The sequence below is a fragment of the Pyxicephalus adspersus genome, chromosome 3 (assembly GCF_032062135.1).
Source record: "Pyxicephalus adspersus chromosome 3, UCB_Pads_2.0, whole genome shotgun sequence".
Lineage (NCBI taxonomy): Eukaryota > Metazoa > Chordata > Amphibia > Anura > Pyxicephalidae > Pyxicephalus > Pyxicephalus adspersus.
In genome coordinates this window covers 49897305-49917115 of record NC_092860.1, presented here as the reverse complement: position 1 = coordinate 49917115, position 19811 = coordinate 49897305, and the positions used below count along the sequence as shown (strand labels likewise).

The following is a 19811-nucleotide window of genomic DNA, read 5'->3' as shown; positions in this document are numbered from 1 at the left end:
TAGTTGCACTTTTCTCTGAAACAGCAACCCCAAAGTTCAATTTTCCTAACGTTTTACATTTGTGACCCCCATATCTTGAAATTCTTTGAAGCTGGGGGGCTGAAATTGTAATAACTAGTATCTATGAGGGTCCCTTGTACACTCTGAAAATTACAGGTCATTGTGACATACATATTAGGAGATATGGAGGTTTGTACACAAAGCTGTGAGGATACAGTATGACATGCAGAGCTAGAGGTGGATACATCTCACAGGCAGAGCTGGTGCTATGAGATGGGGGCGGGGCTGACTGTGTCTCCTCCACATGAAGGCTAAACTGTGTGTTCGACGGCAGCAATCATTTGAATTGATGACACAGAGTACAGAGCAACCTCACTGAGATCTGTGCATCCGAGAATGAGAGCTGCCGAGAACTGGGCGGGGTATTCAAATCAGCCGGGCGGAGCAACCGGCTAAAAACCTCTGGGGAGAACTATGAGCGTTCAGGGTCCTCTGTGTATCCTGAAAATGTCAAGTTTCTATCACTATATGTGTGGGAGATATAAAAGTTTTTACATTGCAGATAATGACAACAACATGAACATAGCCCTCATGCTGCTGGTGTACAAGGGGTCGGATCATCTCATAGGACAACCCCATTGCGTTCTGCACGTTCTATTGGTCAGTTTATGTGTCAGTCAAGCAGCTTTTACGTCAATATCCACTAAGTCTTCTGGTCTCCAAAAAAATGTCCGCCAGATAATAAAAATTTATTAATTATCTTGATTTTTTCGAATAACTAGACGGTACATTACATGCGCTTTGACCAGGACACAGGAGATAAGTAACTAGCCATCTGGCCGAATATTGAACACGTGGCAAACCTATCTGGAATTACTTCCTGTAAAGCGGAACCAATGTTGTTTGTTTCCGGTAGGACGTTTTTACGTGTTACAACAGTCCCCATGTGCTGCTGGAACTAGTTCAGTTTCCAGTAGGAAGTTACACATAGTTCCCATGTTCGGGAGTTTCTGGGGTAAATTTCTTCAGGTAGGTTATATGTTTTATATGTGTGTTGTTGTGAGGATGGAGGAGGGAATAAGGTGCAGTGGTGGCAGTCAGGGCAGACACATTGTATACAAGCAGCACATGGCACATGTACACAATGTACTATACTTAGACAGGCACGTGTAAATATTGCTCTGAAGCTTCCTCAGGGCAATGGGGAGTACATGTATGCAGCATACGTGTTTACTTTGCTTGTGTGTTATACAGTGTCTGAGCTAACATGTATGTAAGTTTATCAATGAGCCATGATCACCCATGTAACACATACATGGGATCATTAGATCAGATCACCTTTGCACTTTCCTTTTTGTTTTATATGATAAAGTAATCAATGTCAGATCCCAAGTGAAAGTCACAATGTAAATTGCTATATTAGAAAGAATAGAGCTCCATCTTTGTAAAAATACATTGTACATGGCCTCAGACTTTCTTCGGCAGTATGACAACACAAATAAATTCACTGCAGTGTTGTCATCTTGAGTTCTGTGCTTTCACGTGTAAACTTTATGTGCTTTCACGTTCTGTGCTTTCAAGTGGTAGAGGAAGAGGGGTCCTAGCTTTGTCATAGCTGTAAACTACCGCAATGCCAGTCAGTGCGAAACATGCCCAGGGCCACCCCTAGATGTTGGTGCTCCTAGATGAAGTTAAATCCTTATTCAGGATGGATGTATTCAGTGGTTATAAACATTGAATAAACAGTCACACTTTGTGAAAAAGAACGAAAAAGCTGAAATCACACTGGTTGTGATGTTGCAGGGGCATGCCAGGAAATGCTGTGCTACATATAGCATCTCCCTGTGGCATCACTTATCGAATTATTAGTGGTGGCAGTGAGCGATGCCAGCTGTCACATGTCAGATGCTAGAACCAGTGAGTGTTCAAGCTGCTCAGTTAAAGTAATAAAAGCCCCCAAGATTTTGGTAAGGTGAACATTTGAAAAAACATTCATATATTATTGTGATTTATCTTATTTATTGCCACTCTCGCCAGCTGAACACGGTCACTTTTCTTGCCTGACATTCATTTACATGCTTGTTTCTGAAAACATTAAAAGAATCAACAAGGCTGCAGTGGCAGCCCCTTTCTTTTTTTAATAACACCTTGAGGGAGCTACTTGTAGTGTACTTGTCCTGGGTAAACTAAAGGACATACGTTTTCAATAGTGCTGAAAATGCAGAAACCGTACGTTTCCTTCAGTTGGTTCTTTTGTTGACTGGCTTCAAGTTTGTGTCAAAAGACAATTATAACACTAGATGACCTTGACCTAATATTGACCTTCTAAGCTACATCAACCAGCTCCAAGCTGCTTTGTCACTCTCATGGACTTAGACATGGACTAGCAAGGAATGAAGAAAGGAAGTAGTTCAGATGTGAATGCTCAGGTCTCAGCATTAAAGAGGTACTAAACCTGCAATACTCACTTATTTCAGTGCTGCAGCTGCTATTGTTTTCTTCCTTAAGATAATCATTGGCCATCTTAATTAGCCATGCTGGTATGACATGGTTTGTTCTATCCCGGCACAGGTATGCAGGCAGTGGCTGGACTACATTTCCCATGAGCAGTGGCATTAAAATTAGACACTTGTGTGGTAATATGTCAGGCCAGAAAACCAAGCTCCTGCTTCTCTTCCTGCAGCCAGCCAACAGACAGTGTATAATAGGAGGAAAGGTAAACCTTATACAGATGTCAGATTTCTGTCACTGGAAACAATCTTTCCTGATCGTTTCCAGTGACAAGAGAACAGGTGAGCAGCGTACACACAGTGCTGTTCTTTTCTATGGTAAGGGTAGTGGAGAGCACAAGAGTGGCACTATTCTGAGCTTTCCTCCAGAAGAAAATACAGTGGTCATCTTGTCATGACAAATTGATGAACATCAGGGGATTGTGGTACACATGCTAGATTTTCACCCAGTGATCATAATGATTTCTCTTGGATGACAGTACTCTACCATGTATTTGACTCTTTAAAGAAACAGAGCAGCTAATGGGGGGGGGGGTTAATAAATATGCCAAAGAATCAGTAATGGAAATAAGAAGAGGGGATGTTCTGAGGTATGTAAGATTGGCATAATATAAATGATTTATTGGGCAGACTGGGATTTCTGTCCTTGCTGTTTAAAATCCGAATTGCTGCAGTGTATCAATGTTATATCCCATTGCAGAAAGTTGAGAGCCACTCCTATTTCTTGCAAAATCACTAGATATGATTTTTTACTTACTGACTCTATTTATTACCGCTTTTAGGTGATTCTGCCCCTAGATTAAACTGTTGAACAAATTCCTCCCTGGCAAGAAAACAGGTAACACTTCGTGTTCAACCCAGAAATTTTCATAAGCCAAGTGGGAAGAATTTCTAGGCGGGTGGCAGCCCCAATATTGTGACCCAACTCTTCAGTAAGCACCTAAAAATAGCCCGGTGGTTACTGAGAAGTGGCGGGTGGTGCACCCGGCTAAAAGGAGCCTGGGAAAACACTGACTTATAGAGCTGTTGCAGAAATCAAAGAGATATTTCCTTTTACTGTCCAGCACGGTACTTCTGTGATAGGTTGCAGTAGCCCCACCATGTGCATTGTGCACTTTGTGGTATGTAGTGTCTAGGTGTTAACTCCCTACAAAGTCAAAATTTGCTTGCTACATGCACCTTACGTTTGTGGGCTTTTGGCCGTAAAAAGATAAAATCAAGATGGGTTTGCATGGACAAAAATTAGCACAACTGCACTATTTTGTTCTGAACAGCATTTCTCACACTTTGCAAAGTCTTTTATGCTCATGCATTTAGCAAAGATTACATCCAGAGCATCTGAGATATTTGTCCGTAGTAAGAGAGAAAATATTTTGTTTTTCAAACTTTTCTACTGTCGCTGGAAATAATCAAGAAAAACTAACGAGCTGTACACATGGTTTTGTTCTATAGAGAGGAGAGTGGGGCACTGTGTCCTCCTTCAAAGAGTATGACAGTGGTCATCCCCAGTTGGTCTGATCACTAAACTACAACGGGGGTCTGCAGTACAACACCCTAGATTTTCAGTCTTCAGTCATCTAGCTAGACAATCAGCTAGCATGTTTACATTTTGTTTAACAAAATTGTACCTTAATTTTCACCAGAATGTGTTAATTTTTATCTTTGTTTGCAGAACATTCCTCAACATGTTTAACAATGACGAGGATGTTGCAGCATATGAGGATGAGCTGTATCGTGAGGACTCCTCTAGTGATGAGAGTGTTGACAGTGAAGTAGAATTCAACCTCTATAGCCAAGTGCATTATTGCCAAAACTTTGATGAAAACACAGAAAATTTAGGGAAGACTGCCAGGACATCAGAGGGTACTCAAAATTTGAAAGATGGCTTCGCAAAACTGAAAACCAGTGTGATAACAATCTCTGACAGCGATGACATCAGGGCATCAGACTCCTCTGCGGTTCTCATCCTGTCTGACAGTTTGGATGAAGACAGTGTCAATTTTTCCAAAACAGGAGGGAAACTAAATCAACTTCGAAATCATTCTACTCCAAAAATTCTTCCAACTAAAAAAAAATTGTCAAGAGATAGCAGTTCAACATCTCTGAACACCAATAAAAGTTACAAAGATGGATTTATTCAGGAAGTTCTAGTGATAAGAGGAAGCTCAGATGAGGAAGAAGGTAATGATGAAGACTTTTTAACATCAGACAGTGAACAAAGTGACCTTGAAAACTGGATGTTGCTAGGAAGAGCAAATGAAGATGGAGATGGAAGTATTCAGCTGAACCTGGAAGGCTCCAGATGTTTAAGTGAAGGTTTGTTTTCCTAATTTCTACGTTATCTTGTTTTTTTTTGTGCTTTATACAGACCTGTGTACACAGGCATTTTTACCCTCCCTGGCAGTATGCTTATTTAAGTATTTTTAAAGGTCAAAATGGTACATTTGTTATTTAAAATTCCTTAATAATTTAGATTTCCTGCGAGGTCCCGCCCCCCAGCACACGCAGCCGCGACACGTTGCATGGCTGCCTAGCATCTGCATCCCGCAGACGGAATGCAGATGCTGGGCGTCCATCGCCAGAGGATGCTGCAACTCCTTCGGCACCAAGTAAGCCTCAATTCTACCACAGGTGTGGCTTGGGGTTGTCCCTTTTTGTACTAAAATTAACCCCGAGCCACACTCAGGATTACCGCCAGAGAAGGTAATGTCAGAACTGTTTTTCCGCTCAATAAAAATAATTGGGAGTACAACAATCCCTTGAGGTCAATTGATTCAGCTCAAGCCAGAATCATTGATGGGCAAATACATTTTAAATGTGAGCGAAATACTCCTTGAACTACCTACCCAAACTCTAATCTGTGGATCTATTTAACTAAAATCTATTTAACTATTCTGAGAACAGAATAGAAGAAAATAAAGTTAGTTTGCTTTTAGCTTGTTTGTGCAGCAATGGAAAACTGTGTCTGTCTTGTTCTGACCATGGTATGAGACACCCAGAACAGTGGAGTGGCGATGTGAGCTAAACATGGGTAACAATATTCTGGTGTCATTTACTGTTAACTAGCACAGCTTAGGGTATTATGAGAGCCTGGGAGATGCTAGTGTACTCCCTTTGCTTCCATGTGAAGGTCATGATGTGTGGTGATTGGCTTCCCAGGCTCCCAGTGCTGTAATACAGGGTCTAGGACAGGGGTGTCCAAACTTTTTGCAAATATGGCCAGATTTGGTGAGGTGAAAATGCGTGGGGGCCGACCATTCAGCACGTACTCAGGGTTAGTGTAAGCGTGGTACCGCACAGCACACGCCCACCAGGGTGACATGAGGGATTCCCTGTGCACATTGTCAGTGTGGGCTCCATGCAGAGCACAATCTTGGAATTAGAGTGGGCGTGGTCCTTGCGGGTCCTGCACAGCACACGCCCACTAAAATGACATTGAGGAATCCCTGTGCACACATGGGGACTCCTGTACTGCCGAATATGCCCGCCAAGTAGCGGGACAATAATTGCAAGGCGGTTTATCAACCTTAATGAAATATGTATGTATTTTATACTCAAACTGTGCTGGCGGGCTGCATATTATTGATTTTATGAGGGAGGCTGCAGGCCAGTGGAAATCTAAACGCGGGCAGCATTTGGCCCCCGGGCTGGACTTTGGACATGCCTGGTCTAGGAGATGATCCTCAGCAGCAACAGGTTGTGTTATACAGAGTCCTATTGTAAAGCAGAAATAGTTAACCATGTGTGGAAAATATGCCCAATGTAGCCTGTAACACTGTACAGGGTTGGCTAAACACTGTTATTTCTGTCTGTTGATTTTAACAAGTTCTTCTACACTTTAAACTGAAGGATTTTTAGTAGTCCTTTTCTTGCTGACAAGCAAATAACAAAAAGAAATGCCTATTGTACAATATGAAGTAAAGCACAGGCTAATACAATGGTACTGCACATAAATGTAACGCTTCTCAAAATAAAGTGTTTATAAGTGGACAAACTGCAATACAGCAATTTATCTCAAGCCAAGTAAGTGATTGAGTAATAGAAAATAATACTATTGGCAAATAATTGGCCTGTCCTCTTAGGATGGTCAGAAATCTGACATTTGGAAGAGGACCAGATGAAGACAGTGGTGTTCATGACAAAATGAGCACAGGTGAATGTATGTAGAAAAAATTTTGATCAGACAGGTGAGTTTATTTAATTGCAGAAGGGACATCACCTGTCCCCTCTGTAATAAAGAACCTGCCTGGTTGCAATTTTTTTATCATTTTGAAAGTTTGCTTCTTCTTTAAACTTTAATGCTTTCTTTTATAACATATGGATGGAGAATGTGCAATATAGTTTTTTATGTTTGTACAGTGTACATGATACATTTTATTACTAGTATTAGCAGTGCAGTTTTCTGTAAGGTGTTCTCTTACAGGAAGTGACAGAAAGTTTTCCCAATGGGACACCACAGATTTTAACTTTAAATTGTATCTATAATTTTAAACTAATCTATGGGAACTGTTTTATTTATGTAAAGGTGTGTAATTTCATTAAATCAGTCTTGTTTTCCAGGCATCCGTTTCAGATGGCCCAGCCAGAATTTTTTGCACACTGTATTAGCACCACAATATTTATGATGTCTTTGTTCACGTTGCTGTCTTTTATTAACATTTTGTCAGCATTAGGCTTTATTCTGCAATTTAGTGGATACTGATTGGGTAATAGTTCTACCCCCCTGCCTCTCAAGCCAATAACTAGGCAACATAGGAATACAGAAAGCTGAAATAAAGACAGATTCAGGTATTTGTACTTAATATATTTACAAATGTGTATTTTGTTAGACCCAATCGCTGAATTTTAAATATTGACTGTATTACTAGCTGCCTAAGGTCACCATTAATTGGCCCATGACCATCTTTGTCTGTGAGTTTGCTCTGGGCCAGCTGAAAAGCTGAAGCTACAGAGGCTCAGCCAATGTACATCTTTACACAGAGCTACAGATTCTGTTTGCATGGTGGAGCACAAATAATAGCTTTCAGAAAAACACAAGATGTTTTTTATGCTTGGCCTTTCTAAAGAATTCGATATCTACTTGGCTGTCTGTACAGAATCTGAACATATCAACAGAAACCAATGCAGACAGTGCCCTTCACCCATAAACATCCTTTCCAAAGCTACGTTGCAAAGGTGCTTGTGTGCACAGAGCCAAAGCCATACATTTATCTGAAAATAGAAAAGTCACAAGTACACTTGTCAATTGTTAGTTTTTTTTTTTTAGTTAATGTAGCAAACTCAGGTTGTAATAAGATATTCAAAGACTTTATTATGTTTGCATTTTGGCATCTGCTTAATACTCCGTCTTTTACTTCCTTAAGTAAAACACTGATTAGCAGATGTCTTCTTTTGGGCCTTTAGTTAAAATCCTAGTTACGTGTGGGAACGCTAATTCCAGTCCACCCCCTGGGATTCCCAGACAAACACTCGCTTTGGAAGCATTGACCAACAACTACTAATAATATCAGTCCTCTGTATTATTGGCAATAGTTTTTACACAGCCCAGGCAATCCTTATTCTAGAGATGTTGTCCCAGAAGGTAAGACAGAGTTTAATGGTCCATTTTGTTGCCTCTATATAATTGTTTTTAAATCCATTATTGTATTATCTTTTAAACTAACTACAGAAGTTATGTATGTAATTTTGTAGTAAAAGATGTGTTGGTACACAAAAAGAGTAAAAGTTAAAAACATAATTAATGACCTACAAAGCTTGAAGATTACAAAAGTTGTGCATTTGTTTTTGTAGTGGACCTATAGTTCACATATTTTTGTGTTAATCCTAAATATGCCAATGAAATTCTCTTGACATGAAATTATGCTGTTTGCATTATTTTTATTATACAGAATTACTTTGTTATGCTAATAATTAATTTTAGCAGTTTTTAGGCATAGTTAGAAGTGAAGTTGGGTATAGTATTTTGTTCAAGTCAGCTCTTACAATCTTGTACGATGAAATTTGTGGATTTTTCCAGCTTGCTGCATCAGTTGATTGATGTGCGGGTGATGTTCTGATTTGAATTAAAGGTGATGGAAATATAGACATGGTTTATAAATGATTTCTAAGTTTAAGGGTTAAAAGCAATTCTAGTTTAATATAAACTCACATTGAAGCACTTATATTTGGAAAGCATCCATTGGTATCCATAAAATTCACAGCTAGTTCCATTTCTATTAATCCAGGTATGGCAATGAATAATGAATGTCTAGCCATATTAATCATTTTGAAAATACCCTTTGAACTGCTGGAAATCACACTTTAATAAATCCCTCTGCACGTTTTAAAAGGTTTTAAACTATTATAAACCCATATTTGTTTGCTCCATTACTTGGCTGAGCAAATATTCTGGTCAGGTAGTGGCTTTTGTAGCATTAAAATGGTTAATGGGGCTACTTTTCATAAAAAGATTATTTTGCCCAATGTCTTACTTTTGTTAAACTAATAATATTTTTTTATACCTTGTCCTATTAAAATGACACTTTATTTGTTAAATCTCTGACGTTGCACATTCATTTGCATAGTCTACAGGTTTCAATTTTGGATACCTTCTATTACCACAAATTGGCCTGCATTAGTTAACACATAAATAATGCAGGTGTGTGTGTGTGTGTGTGTGTCTCAATATATTTAGTTATTCAGATGCTTACCTGAAAAATACAACCAGGCAGTGCTAAAGCAGCTGCAAACATGTTTGCATGCGTTTAATACAACAACACACAAAACAAGTTTTGTATTATGTGTGCGAATACATATATATATATATATATATATATAAAAAAATATGTAGGCATTTACATTGGTAACTTTTTTTTACAGAATGTGACAACTTGCATAAAGTAAGGATGTAGTACAGGATATGCATCAATGAGCTCTGATCACATGTTACTGATAATGGGTTACTATTACAAAAGTTGTTCTAATGAGTTGTGTTATTGCTGCTAATGGTCGGGAGGACAGATGATGACATCCTAATTTTTTATAAGCTAATAATTGGGCATCAGTGTTGTCAATTTTTTTTGCCTCCTTCAGTTTTTGAGCTCTGTAATTTACCATATGTGGTGGATAGCAATGTAAGGTATGACAGACTCATATTTACTCCATATGTTGCCTATCCTGATCCCTTGTTCTAATTGTAATTAACAAATACTGCATACTATGTCAGAAATGATTCAGAAATGATTCTAATGAATCATAATTTAATGTAGTTACAGTTTACAAGTATGAAAATACTTGTGTAGAGAAGTTTTTTTTTTAACATTTAACACCAATCTCCTTTTTTACCCCCAAATCTCTGATAAACCTTGAATAAGTCATAATTTATAACCTTGTCTCGTGTTTTATAAATTGAAAGACTTCTTTTGGGGTTGCATTGATTACATTGGGTATCTGTTTACAGTAATCCCCTGCCATGGCACCTAGATGTGTCAGGTAGTAAAGGTGTTAGTAAAAGTTAGTGTGTTAAAGGAATATACTAGAATATAATATGGAACTAAATATCATTTTTCAGCCTCTGTTTTAGCCACGTAAGATATTTTGTTCTTTAAAACACTTTGTGATAACTTTCTTGCCCCAAGACTTTTGTATGCAGAATTTAGTTTTCCAGAGGAATCACTGTCTCTCTGAGAATTATTGTGCACAGCTCTTTGAAATCATTGACGCTAGAATCCTTTTGGGATGTTGAGTCTGGGAGGGTGTTAAGAGGAGAGGCGTATATTGATATTACAAGTTTTACTAAATGCCTGCGTTTTGTATATTTTCAGTTTAGGTTTAACCCTTTTAGAGAATTCAACATAAACTGCCAGGATAGCATAAATCAAAAATTTCATTTAAATTGTAATTCCACTTTTGCACCAGGGATAACGTTGTTAAACCTGTTCTTTCCCTTGATAACACAGACTATCAAGCTTGATGTATTCAGTATGTCAATCAGCTTTTGATACAAAGGAGGTTCTTAAAATGGCTTATGGTTGGAAAAGGTTTTCTTTTTTTCATTTCTGAATTAAATAGCTAAGAGGAACATTTCTTTCTCTGAAAGAAATAAAATTCATCCTTAAGGCTTTATTTAGGCAAATGTGGACATTTATATTGACTAGCATGTTGAACACTTGTATAGACTGTTATCGGAAATTTCACATTTAATACAAAAAAAAGAGCGACCTTTGCATGATGTATAATTTGGGGCATTGTTTTTTATATATTTAATATGTGAAATTAATCTTTTGTTCCAGTTGTGCAGTTATGGTATTATTATTAATAGACTCTAGTTCAGTGGGAACTGAAATGGAGGAGCAATGTATACCTCCAAGTTTATCTAATGTTGATTTACATTAGATAACGAACTCCTGTTCATATTCTAGGTATAAGTTATTGTATACTGCGTATATATGTTCTGCATGTCACTTTAGTAAACTATTACAGACAGGTAGGCATCTATATGTGTGCTTCTATTTTGAACAGCAAATATGTTATTGCTTTGTATTGTTTAGAGTCCCTACCCCAGAAAGCCATCATTCCACTGAATATGCTCAGTTCAAACCTGACCTAAAAAACCCTTTCCACACTTTCAGTTAACTGGTCTCTTAATGTGACATCACAATTTTTCATGGAAAGACATTACAACAATATAAATACAAGAATAATTAAATAAATAAAAGGAAGAATAAATGCCTAAAAGGACTATATGTAAAAATATGTAAAAACTGCATATTATTTGTATCGACCTTTTTCCTGTAGAAGTATAATGTCTCCACCTGCAGGACCGTGTAACTCCATTGGCAGTCATGCTGGAGCACAGCTGGAGAAAACAAAGATGTCACTTTGATATAATTGAAGTTATTGCTAAATTGGTAGGCCTATTCTTGAAAATATTAGAAAAAAATACTTTCCATACAGGTTAAACATATACTGACCTTGATGTTCCTAGGACTGACTTATAGAATTATAGAGACTAAAAATACAATAATTCCCAATATGTAAAGTGGCAAAATGAAGCACATGTGGATTTTGTTTGTCTGGAATTCTCCTAAAGCCGAAATAAACCCAAAAAAAAATTCACACCTCAAATACTGCAGAGCAGTCTATCCATTGGGAGGTATCTTCCATCGCGTCCCGCGTCGTCCCGGTATCTGTCTGCGGCAGAGGGAATGCGGGGCGCCGCCATCTTCTCTCTTCTTCCTGTGTCACCCGTCGTCATCAGGTAATTTAGATTGGGGAAAAAATTGCTAATCTCACTGCACGTGCGTGAGATTGCCATTTGTTTTTTCTATTCATGAAATGGCTCCTTCTGCGCATGCCCGAGCATTATCAGAATGAGCACCTAAGAGCCTCCCAGGAGCATGATGTAGGTATCCCAGGAGGCTCTGTGCTCCCATTAATTCTTGATCGCTGAGACGATCAAGAATTAAAGAGGCTATGCTGTACCTTTTTTATTTATTTTTTTTTTGTTTATGTTTTTTAAACGTAACATACATTTAAATTGTGTTTCTGTAAATCATCCGGGCCACTTCCATACTTTCTACCAATGTGAGGGAATACTAAAGTTCTTATTATGTTCCTTTTCTGCCCAATATCATTTCATTCTTATTACTTCATGAACATTGGTAGAACTAGAAGTGTCTAATATAGTAAAAACCCTCCCCTTTTTTTATTCTTCTTTATTTTAGTCTAACTAATACTACAGTCCTTCCTTTTGCCGTGGGCTGTTGATAAAAATATAATATCAGGTTCCCTGGGACTTTTTATGGTTCCTCCATGTTAAAAAGGTGGGAAAGGCTGCTGTAGTGTTTGTTAAAATGTACACAAATAGTAAACCGAATGATCAAATTGATTATTTCTACATGTTATAAATATACTTTATGTTCTTTACACAAATTTGAGAAAGTTAGAATGTATAGAATTTCAGGCTTTAGAATCTTAATTTTAGATTTCATCAAGCAAAACACAACACTAACTGTACTAGTGTGTTTGAAATTGAAATGAGGTAGATTAAACTCAGCCAAGGGTTGTAGATGAATAATACATTGTTTTTTTCCGGCCCCCGGATGACAGGTGACTGACAGCTAAGTAAGGTGACTATAAGTGTAACCTGGACAGCTGTCTTGGCCAAAGACTAGTTTTGACCCTTGTGCAGTAGGTGCCGGAACTGGCCAAACATGGTTTTCAATATGGAAGGTAAAAATCCCTGTGTTCAAAGTAGTAGTGGATATTTCTAAAATACTGAGAAGCATTAAAGCTGGAATACAATTAATAGGGTGTTCTACTCTTTACCTGAAGTGTTTAATAATTACTGTTATATTTACAAATGTATACTGTCCACACCATTGCGTTTGTGGGCGGCACATTTTTGGGCATTAAAGAGAACTTTTTGCTGTGTTTACATTTGAAATGCCTTTAAATGCATGTATAAATGCCCAACATGATATGCATGGTTACAAGCATAAAAAAACAAAAAAACAGTCCATGTAGACCTAGCCTTAAAGTGGAACTAAAGTCCCACTTTGAAAAATCCACAGAAAAGGACAGGCCACGTTCCTTCTGCAATACCTGTTCTTACCTGTCCGATTTTCTCTCGGCAGACTAATGGACACTTTTTGCTTGTGAAAGGACTTTTCTTGTTGAGGAATGGGCAGATCCATTAGTGTGTGTGTTTATATTTATATAAAACATTGTTCTCCCTAGCAGCCCCTTTTAGCTGGGTGTACCACCTGGTACTTTTCAGTAACTACTCAGGTGTTTTTGGGTGGTTAATGAAAAGTGGGGTTGCTATACAGAGGCAGCCAATTACTTACAGATATTCCCACTTAGCTTAAAAAACTTCTTGGGAAGAATATTGTATGTAGTTAAGATTGTTAAAGCCATTTGAGGACATGTTTTATTTTTACGGTGGGCACTTTTATTTATTTATACACCTATTCACAAATGGATTTGTGACATGATGATCTGTTTAGACATATAGAGGCTGGTTTAATAAAGCTCTCCAAGACTGGAGAAGATGGACTTTTATGGGAGAGCCTGGGTTAGCCAAGAAACTTGAAATGCATTTGGTCCAGGACTAAAAACATTTGCCAATGACTACTCTCTCTGTGTCACTGAATCTAAAATAAGGTATATTGTTAAAACAGGTTTTGTATAATAAATAAATTAGCATGTTGATAACATAGGAAGGAAACTCTAAGCACAGCATTCTTCAGCTTTAAAGTCCAGCCTAGGCGATACCCATGGCATCTTCTATAGAGAAAATGTTGTTGCCCAGGAACAGGAAGTGTGTAATGAAAAAAAAAACTTCAGATATGCAGTGCTCAACCCAGAAATTTTTGTAAGCTGGGTGGGAAGAAATTCTAGGTGGGTGGAAGCCCCTGAATGTTGACCCAACTCATCAATAACCACCCAAAAACAGCCGGGTGGTTGCCGAAAAGTGCCGGGTGGTGCGCCCAGCTAAAAGGGTCTGGGGAGAACACTGGATATACTTTAGGATTGTGCTTTCAGAAGACCTTGGGACATAAAGGACGTCTGTTAAAAAGTAAATTAACTATATGTAGGCTTGATAGGGTGTGTGCTGTAGGCAAATAATGCAGATTAGGGCATTTTTATGGCAGCTTAATGTCCCTTTTTAGTGTGAATTATGTGTGGTTCATATTGCCAGCTACACATCTGAATATGAGCTGAGTGTGGCCACCTCATCGGGAAAAGCTGTCCTCTCTACAGTAAACCACCTTGTGTGCTTGCACTTTTTATTCTAAGTTCATAGCCCCACTTCAATCCCCACCAATCAATATTATTTTTATTGTGAACCTGCACCCACCAGAGGTATGCTGCATTCAACTCCAAACTGTGTCAAGAATGCGTCCTTTTTGTATGGAGAATGGGAGATATGTTTCTAATTGCAAAAAGTGCAGTGGGGGCAGGTTACATAATGAAAATGCATTGAGAAGCTTTTTTTTTTTTTTAATCTGTGGGAAGACATTGTAGTTATGTTGAAATGTTTTTACTAGCTAAGTGCCAGGTAGCATGAAGATTTATTCTTTGCCTTGAAGAGACAAACTACTGCAAACGCTGCCAGTATGTTTACTTAATGAATTGGTTTTATTGAAACTTGATGATGTTTTACCTTTTGTAATTGATGTCCTGCTGGGCAATACTTACTACTGCATTTGTTCAAGGCATCAGTAATGCATTTACAAAGGCATGTGTGGAATGCATGATTATACTTAACGAAGGAAAAACGTTCCTAATTTCATGAGGCTGACAGCATTTCTGTGAATGATATCTTGTTCTCATGTATCGGTTGGGCGTTAATATTCCAACCTTTACTCACAGTTCTGTACTTAAAATCTGATTCATCTGGTAAGGTGGGTCCTCTCCTATAGACACAACTGTAAGCAAGAGTGAATCCCTTTTTGAGTTTTTTAATAACCCCCCTTCACATTGACAGTTGTCCCCATTAGATTATATTCTGCCGTATTCTTCTGTGGTTAACTCAATATTAAGCTGAAGTTTTGGTTTTGAGGAGTGTTGAATTTTTTTGCTTGTGGAAGAAAAATGGTGAGTCAGAGGAAGGAAAATCAGCACGAGCAGGGACCTTAGATTCTCAAAATTATTGAATGATGAAGTGACCGACAGGCAAAAGTGCTAAAGGTGGAACAAAAGTACACACATGCAATGTCCGAAAATTGTCTCAAGGCTGATATTAGACGAGAATCTAATGTGTGTACAGGGCTCGTTGTCCATCGTCTCAGCGACCATCCTGGCATATCATAATGGAAGTGGAGGAAAGAGAACAGCGGGGTGCCGCACTGTCATTTTCCCCCCTCCCCTCTTCATAGAGCAGAACGGAGCTGTATGTACAGCACTCGTTCATGCATCGTCCAGTTGTTAGTTGTTGGAAAGAATCGTAAAAGATCCTTTCCAACAACAATCATTACCCATATGTACATAGCCTTAAGCTACGTACACACTTCCAATAATTATCGTTGGTAAACGAACGACGAACGATCCTGCACGATATCGGCGAACGATCGTATAGCACCGATCCTGTACATGCAGATAACGACACGATCGTTCGCAGATATTGTACACACAATAGATGCGATCGTTTGAGCGATATAGGAAGTGACGTGCACGACAGGAAGTGAACGAACGTTCGTTCATCACGCATGCTCAGACCATGGACGATCAATGAACGACCGTACACACGATAGATGGTAAACGATCGTCGTCCAATCCGATCCGCCGGTCCGGTCGTTCATTTCCAGCGACTATTCTCGTTCGTCGGCGTCGTTGGTTACTTTTTTTACGAACGATTTTTGACCAATCGATCGTTTGTCGTTCGTTCGTCGTTCATTTCCAACGATAAAAATTGGAAGTGTGTACGCAGCTTTAGAGTCTCTGTTAAACAACTTTTTCCTCTTCCATTGTTTCCTGTCTTTTTCGCTGTTGAGTTCTGCCATTTTGATTTTTCACAACATAGGAAAGGGTTAAGTCAGACTGACAAATTCACCCAACAGCCTCAAGTACAGGGGGCAATGGAAAACTCTTATTTGAACACTTGTTCATGCCACAGCTAAGGGAAGGTGTTTCCTCACAGCATCTGTGGACCTTTAAACAGAATGTCGGAAGAAGTCTGAGACACAGACAGCAGAAGAAACCATTCACTGTTGTAACCGGTGCTAACATATTACAATTTATGTAATGTGACATAAAGGAACTGCTGGTATTGTCTTGGTGCAAGATACCACAGGATACCTTCAGAAGTATTTTAGAGTTCATGCCTTGACCGTTGAGAACTGTTTTAGCAGCACAAATGGGGCACAATTGTAGGCAGGTGGTTTTAATGTTATGGCTCATCAGTGTGTTGTACCTTTAACTGTCTTTGGGTTTAAAGTATGTAGATTTAGCCAGGCAAATTAATTAAAAACAATATTTCTAAAATGTATGATCACTCATTTGCTAGTTGCGATCAATATTGAATCCTGCTGAGTTAAAATAAATTGCATGTTACCCTATATATTTTATTCCAAATTAATTTGAAAAACTGTCTTTTTGGTAACTATAGAAATGGTAAAAAAAAAACGTAAAAACTGTTGTTCCACCTTCATTGAATAGTCATTACAGGTTTAATGCATATCATAGTAATCATCCGTGAGAATTATGGTCAGCCTTTGTTTCACCAATCGTGATGTCCATTGTACTATATAGATCGCAGATGCAGATACAGATTTTGGGTGAGACTCAGGACTGTAGGTGCTCTGCTCTAGTTTTTTGTCCTTTAAGTAATAAACGATTTCTATTTGTATTTCTTTATTGCTGCCATTTCCACTAACTGTGTAAATGCAGTTTAGTTACAAATACAATAATATCATTTGCAGATTTGCAACAATATGGTGGGATTTTTTTTTCATATGGCAATGAGAACAATTTTATATTTTAATTCATCCTTAATCATAAAAAGGGAAATAAATCTCAATCTTGCCCTCTGGTATAGCTTTTGTGATTTTCTTCTGCCTTCCTGTCTTAGGGGCATGTAAGCTTTTTAAATCAGCAAGACTATTGAAAAGAAAATCATTGCACATAGCTAAATGCGTCAGCTTGGATAAATGGAGGGGCAACGGCATCACTGTGCATACTGAGATATCATGTGTGGAACAATTGCTCTTGTGAAGGTTTTCCCATTCAGTACAAAGAAGCTAGAGATTACCAATGACAAATGTACATTAGGCAGCCTTTGGAGTAGAATTAAGCTTGCTTCTCATTTTGCTACTAGTATAGGATCCATTTGAATACAATTCCTTAATTCTTGGAGCAGCCGGCCAACTTAAAGCATTAGTCTGCTTTGCCTTCTGATATAATAACCACCTAGGGTATTAAAATTGGGTGGCTACAGCTGTGTCTGTTATAGGGAAACAACGGCTGGAAATAGAACTGATTTGCATGCCAGAGGAATTTTCTTTGTCACTTGCTGTTTTTCATTGTATCCTACATGTAAAAGACCTCTGTGCACAATGGCTGTTTTCAGCACCCCATCACGGTGTTCTTGCAGTTCAACATAGCATGTGGTCTGCAAGTGCCTTGCTCTGTATATCTTCCCAGGTTACAAGAACAATGTAATCAACATATGTAGTGTCTGAAAAGATGGCCAAACTAATTTTTAATCCATAGAGTGCTTTTTCCTCCACTTGTTTTGGTGTGTTTTTTTTTTTCTTTTTAAGCATTTATACATACAGATAGACTGGTTAGGTAATTTGTTTTTCTCCTTTGTGAGTAGTTTGTATGATATAGACAAGGTGTTGGATGCATTTTATGGAAATGCATTCATGGTAATATCCTAGAGATACGCTTTAAGATTGCGTGCGTGTATTTTTTTTTTCTTTGACAATTAAATTTATGGTTGTGTGTACCTGTAAGGCACCCTTTTCAAATGTGTCCCTTGTAACTTTATTTTTAAGTTTTTAATTTTTTTTTCTTGATCTTTTTTGTGTGCTTTGCTTTTGGCTGTAGTAAAATGCTATTGTTTAAATATGTTTTGGAAATCTACATTGCCACCCAATGGACATAAGCAGCACAAGCTTTAGTTGTGCAGAATAAAGTGTGCTTTTTACATATTGCAGTACAATTATGTTAATTTTTCTCTATTTTGCAGCTTCAAGAGAGATTTGTTATGTTTCCATTTTTTGTGCTGATTATTAGGTTGTATTTTTTATGAACAAAAGTATACCAAATCAAGTGTAAGTCACCTTGAAAATAGCTTCATTTAAACAAACTGAAAAGCTGAAGAGAGAGTTTGCTGTACTTGTGCTTTGTTGTATGCTCTGTAACATAACAATATTTGTATTGATATTTCTTTATTTAAACATACTTGACAATTTTAGCATTGTCTTCAAATCACATTATCCCAAGCATAAATTAGTAGCAAACAAACTAGCAATTTGAAATAATTAATATCAAATAAATAATAATGACTTTAAATGTATTTTAAAATTTGCTAGGCATTTCTATTTGTTACACAAATAAATTTAACATTTTGGTAATCTGGAGTATAACAAGTGACCTATGATTAAAAGAGGCTATACTGTATTCCTTTTAACATTTATGTATGACGAATTAACATACATAGTAAACTTTTAGTGTTATTGAAAGACGGTAAATTGCAGTGCCACAGAAACTATTAATATTCATGTCCTGGACCTACTGTAGCCTAAGCTGAGATAGGCGAGCGAGGCATATACATCTATTTATCCAGAGTATGCTGGGAAAAATGGATGATCTATAATTGGTTCATCCTAGGTCACTGCTTTGCTGTTGATATAGAAAGAACATGCAAAGGAAATGAATCTTGTCATTAAATATGTTTATGTGTTTATACATATATTTATGAGTCCAAAGCGAGAATTTTTTTTTTTTTTTTATGCTGACACTATTTTCACTAAGTGTGCAAATTTATGTGAATAATTTGAATTTGTATTGAGGTGTAAAAAAAAACAAAACTGTATTTTTATATAGTGGCTCATATCACATTCTCAGTGCATAAATTAGTTTATTGATTGAAAACTTGGAAGATTCTATTACATAATGTAATATTCTGCAACATGTGGTATTTTGTTTAAGTGGGTGTGGTATATCGGCTTACATTTATTTATCTATTATCCTGGTTAGCTATTCACTTTTGCTGTATGCTCATGTAGCATGTTTTTCGTCCATTAGAAGTGGAAAGTAGGCTGCTTAATTTTTTGCCTTTTTGTTTTCCAACATTTTTCATATATTTTGTTATATGGTTCGTTCTTTACTAAAATATTTCTAAATGTTTCCTTACCAATAGAATCTCAGGTTATCTAGAGTTATATGGTATACAAAAACCTTTCAAGAGGGAAACAATTCATTTGTGTACTATCAAGCATTGACAGTGGATATACTTGTGGAATCTGATCTTCAGAATCAATGTTTAATCTTTGATGATCTGTTTCCTATTGTTTCCAGATACATTCATGTGTATTTGTTTGTACACTGGACCCAACTCTCTTTGTAAGCCTTAAAGGAAAACTGTTATAAGAAAAGTATGTAGGATGCCATTGCTAAGTGGCCTCTTGTATACTTCCTTATATACTAAATGGGATCTGCATTTCATCGGAGCAGCTGGGAAGTGTATCGGAAGCTCTGATCTGATCCCAACATTCTAATACAGTTTAAATATTCTCTGTATTAAAAAAAGTGAGCAGTTGTAGTTCTTTGTATGTGCCTGTCTCTAAAATCTTTCATTTCTGCATTTTG

The 19811-nt window shown here is 37.6% G+C and overlaps 1 protein-coding gene across 1 annotated transcript in view; it reads left to right on the top strand.

The window, feature by feature from the left end:
- Nucleotides 1-897: 897 nt before the first annotated feature.
- Nucleotides 898-19811, top strand: part of ZCCHC7 (zinc finger CCHC-type containing 7) — an 86772-nt gene continuing 67858 nt past the window's right edge. The window contains exons 1-2 of the mRNA XM_072404535.1: nucleotides 898-1029; nucleotides 4183-4826. Coding sequence (XP_072260636.1) covers nucleotides 4196-4826 — 631 coding nt within the window. The 5' untranslated portion in view covers nucleotides 898-1029; nucleotides 4183-4195. The remainder of the gene's footprint in view (nucleotides 1030-4182; nucleotides 4827-19811) is intronic.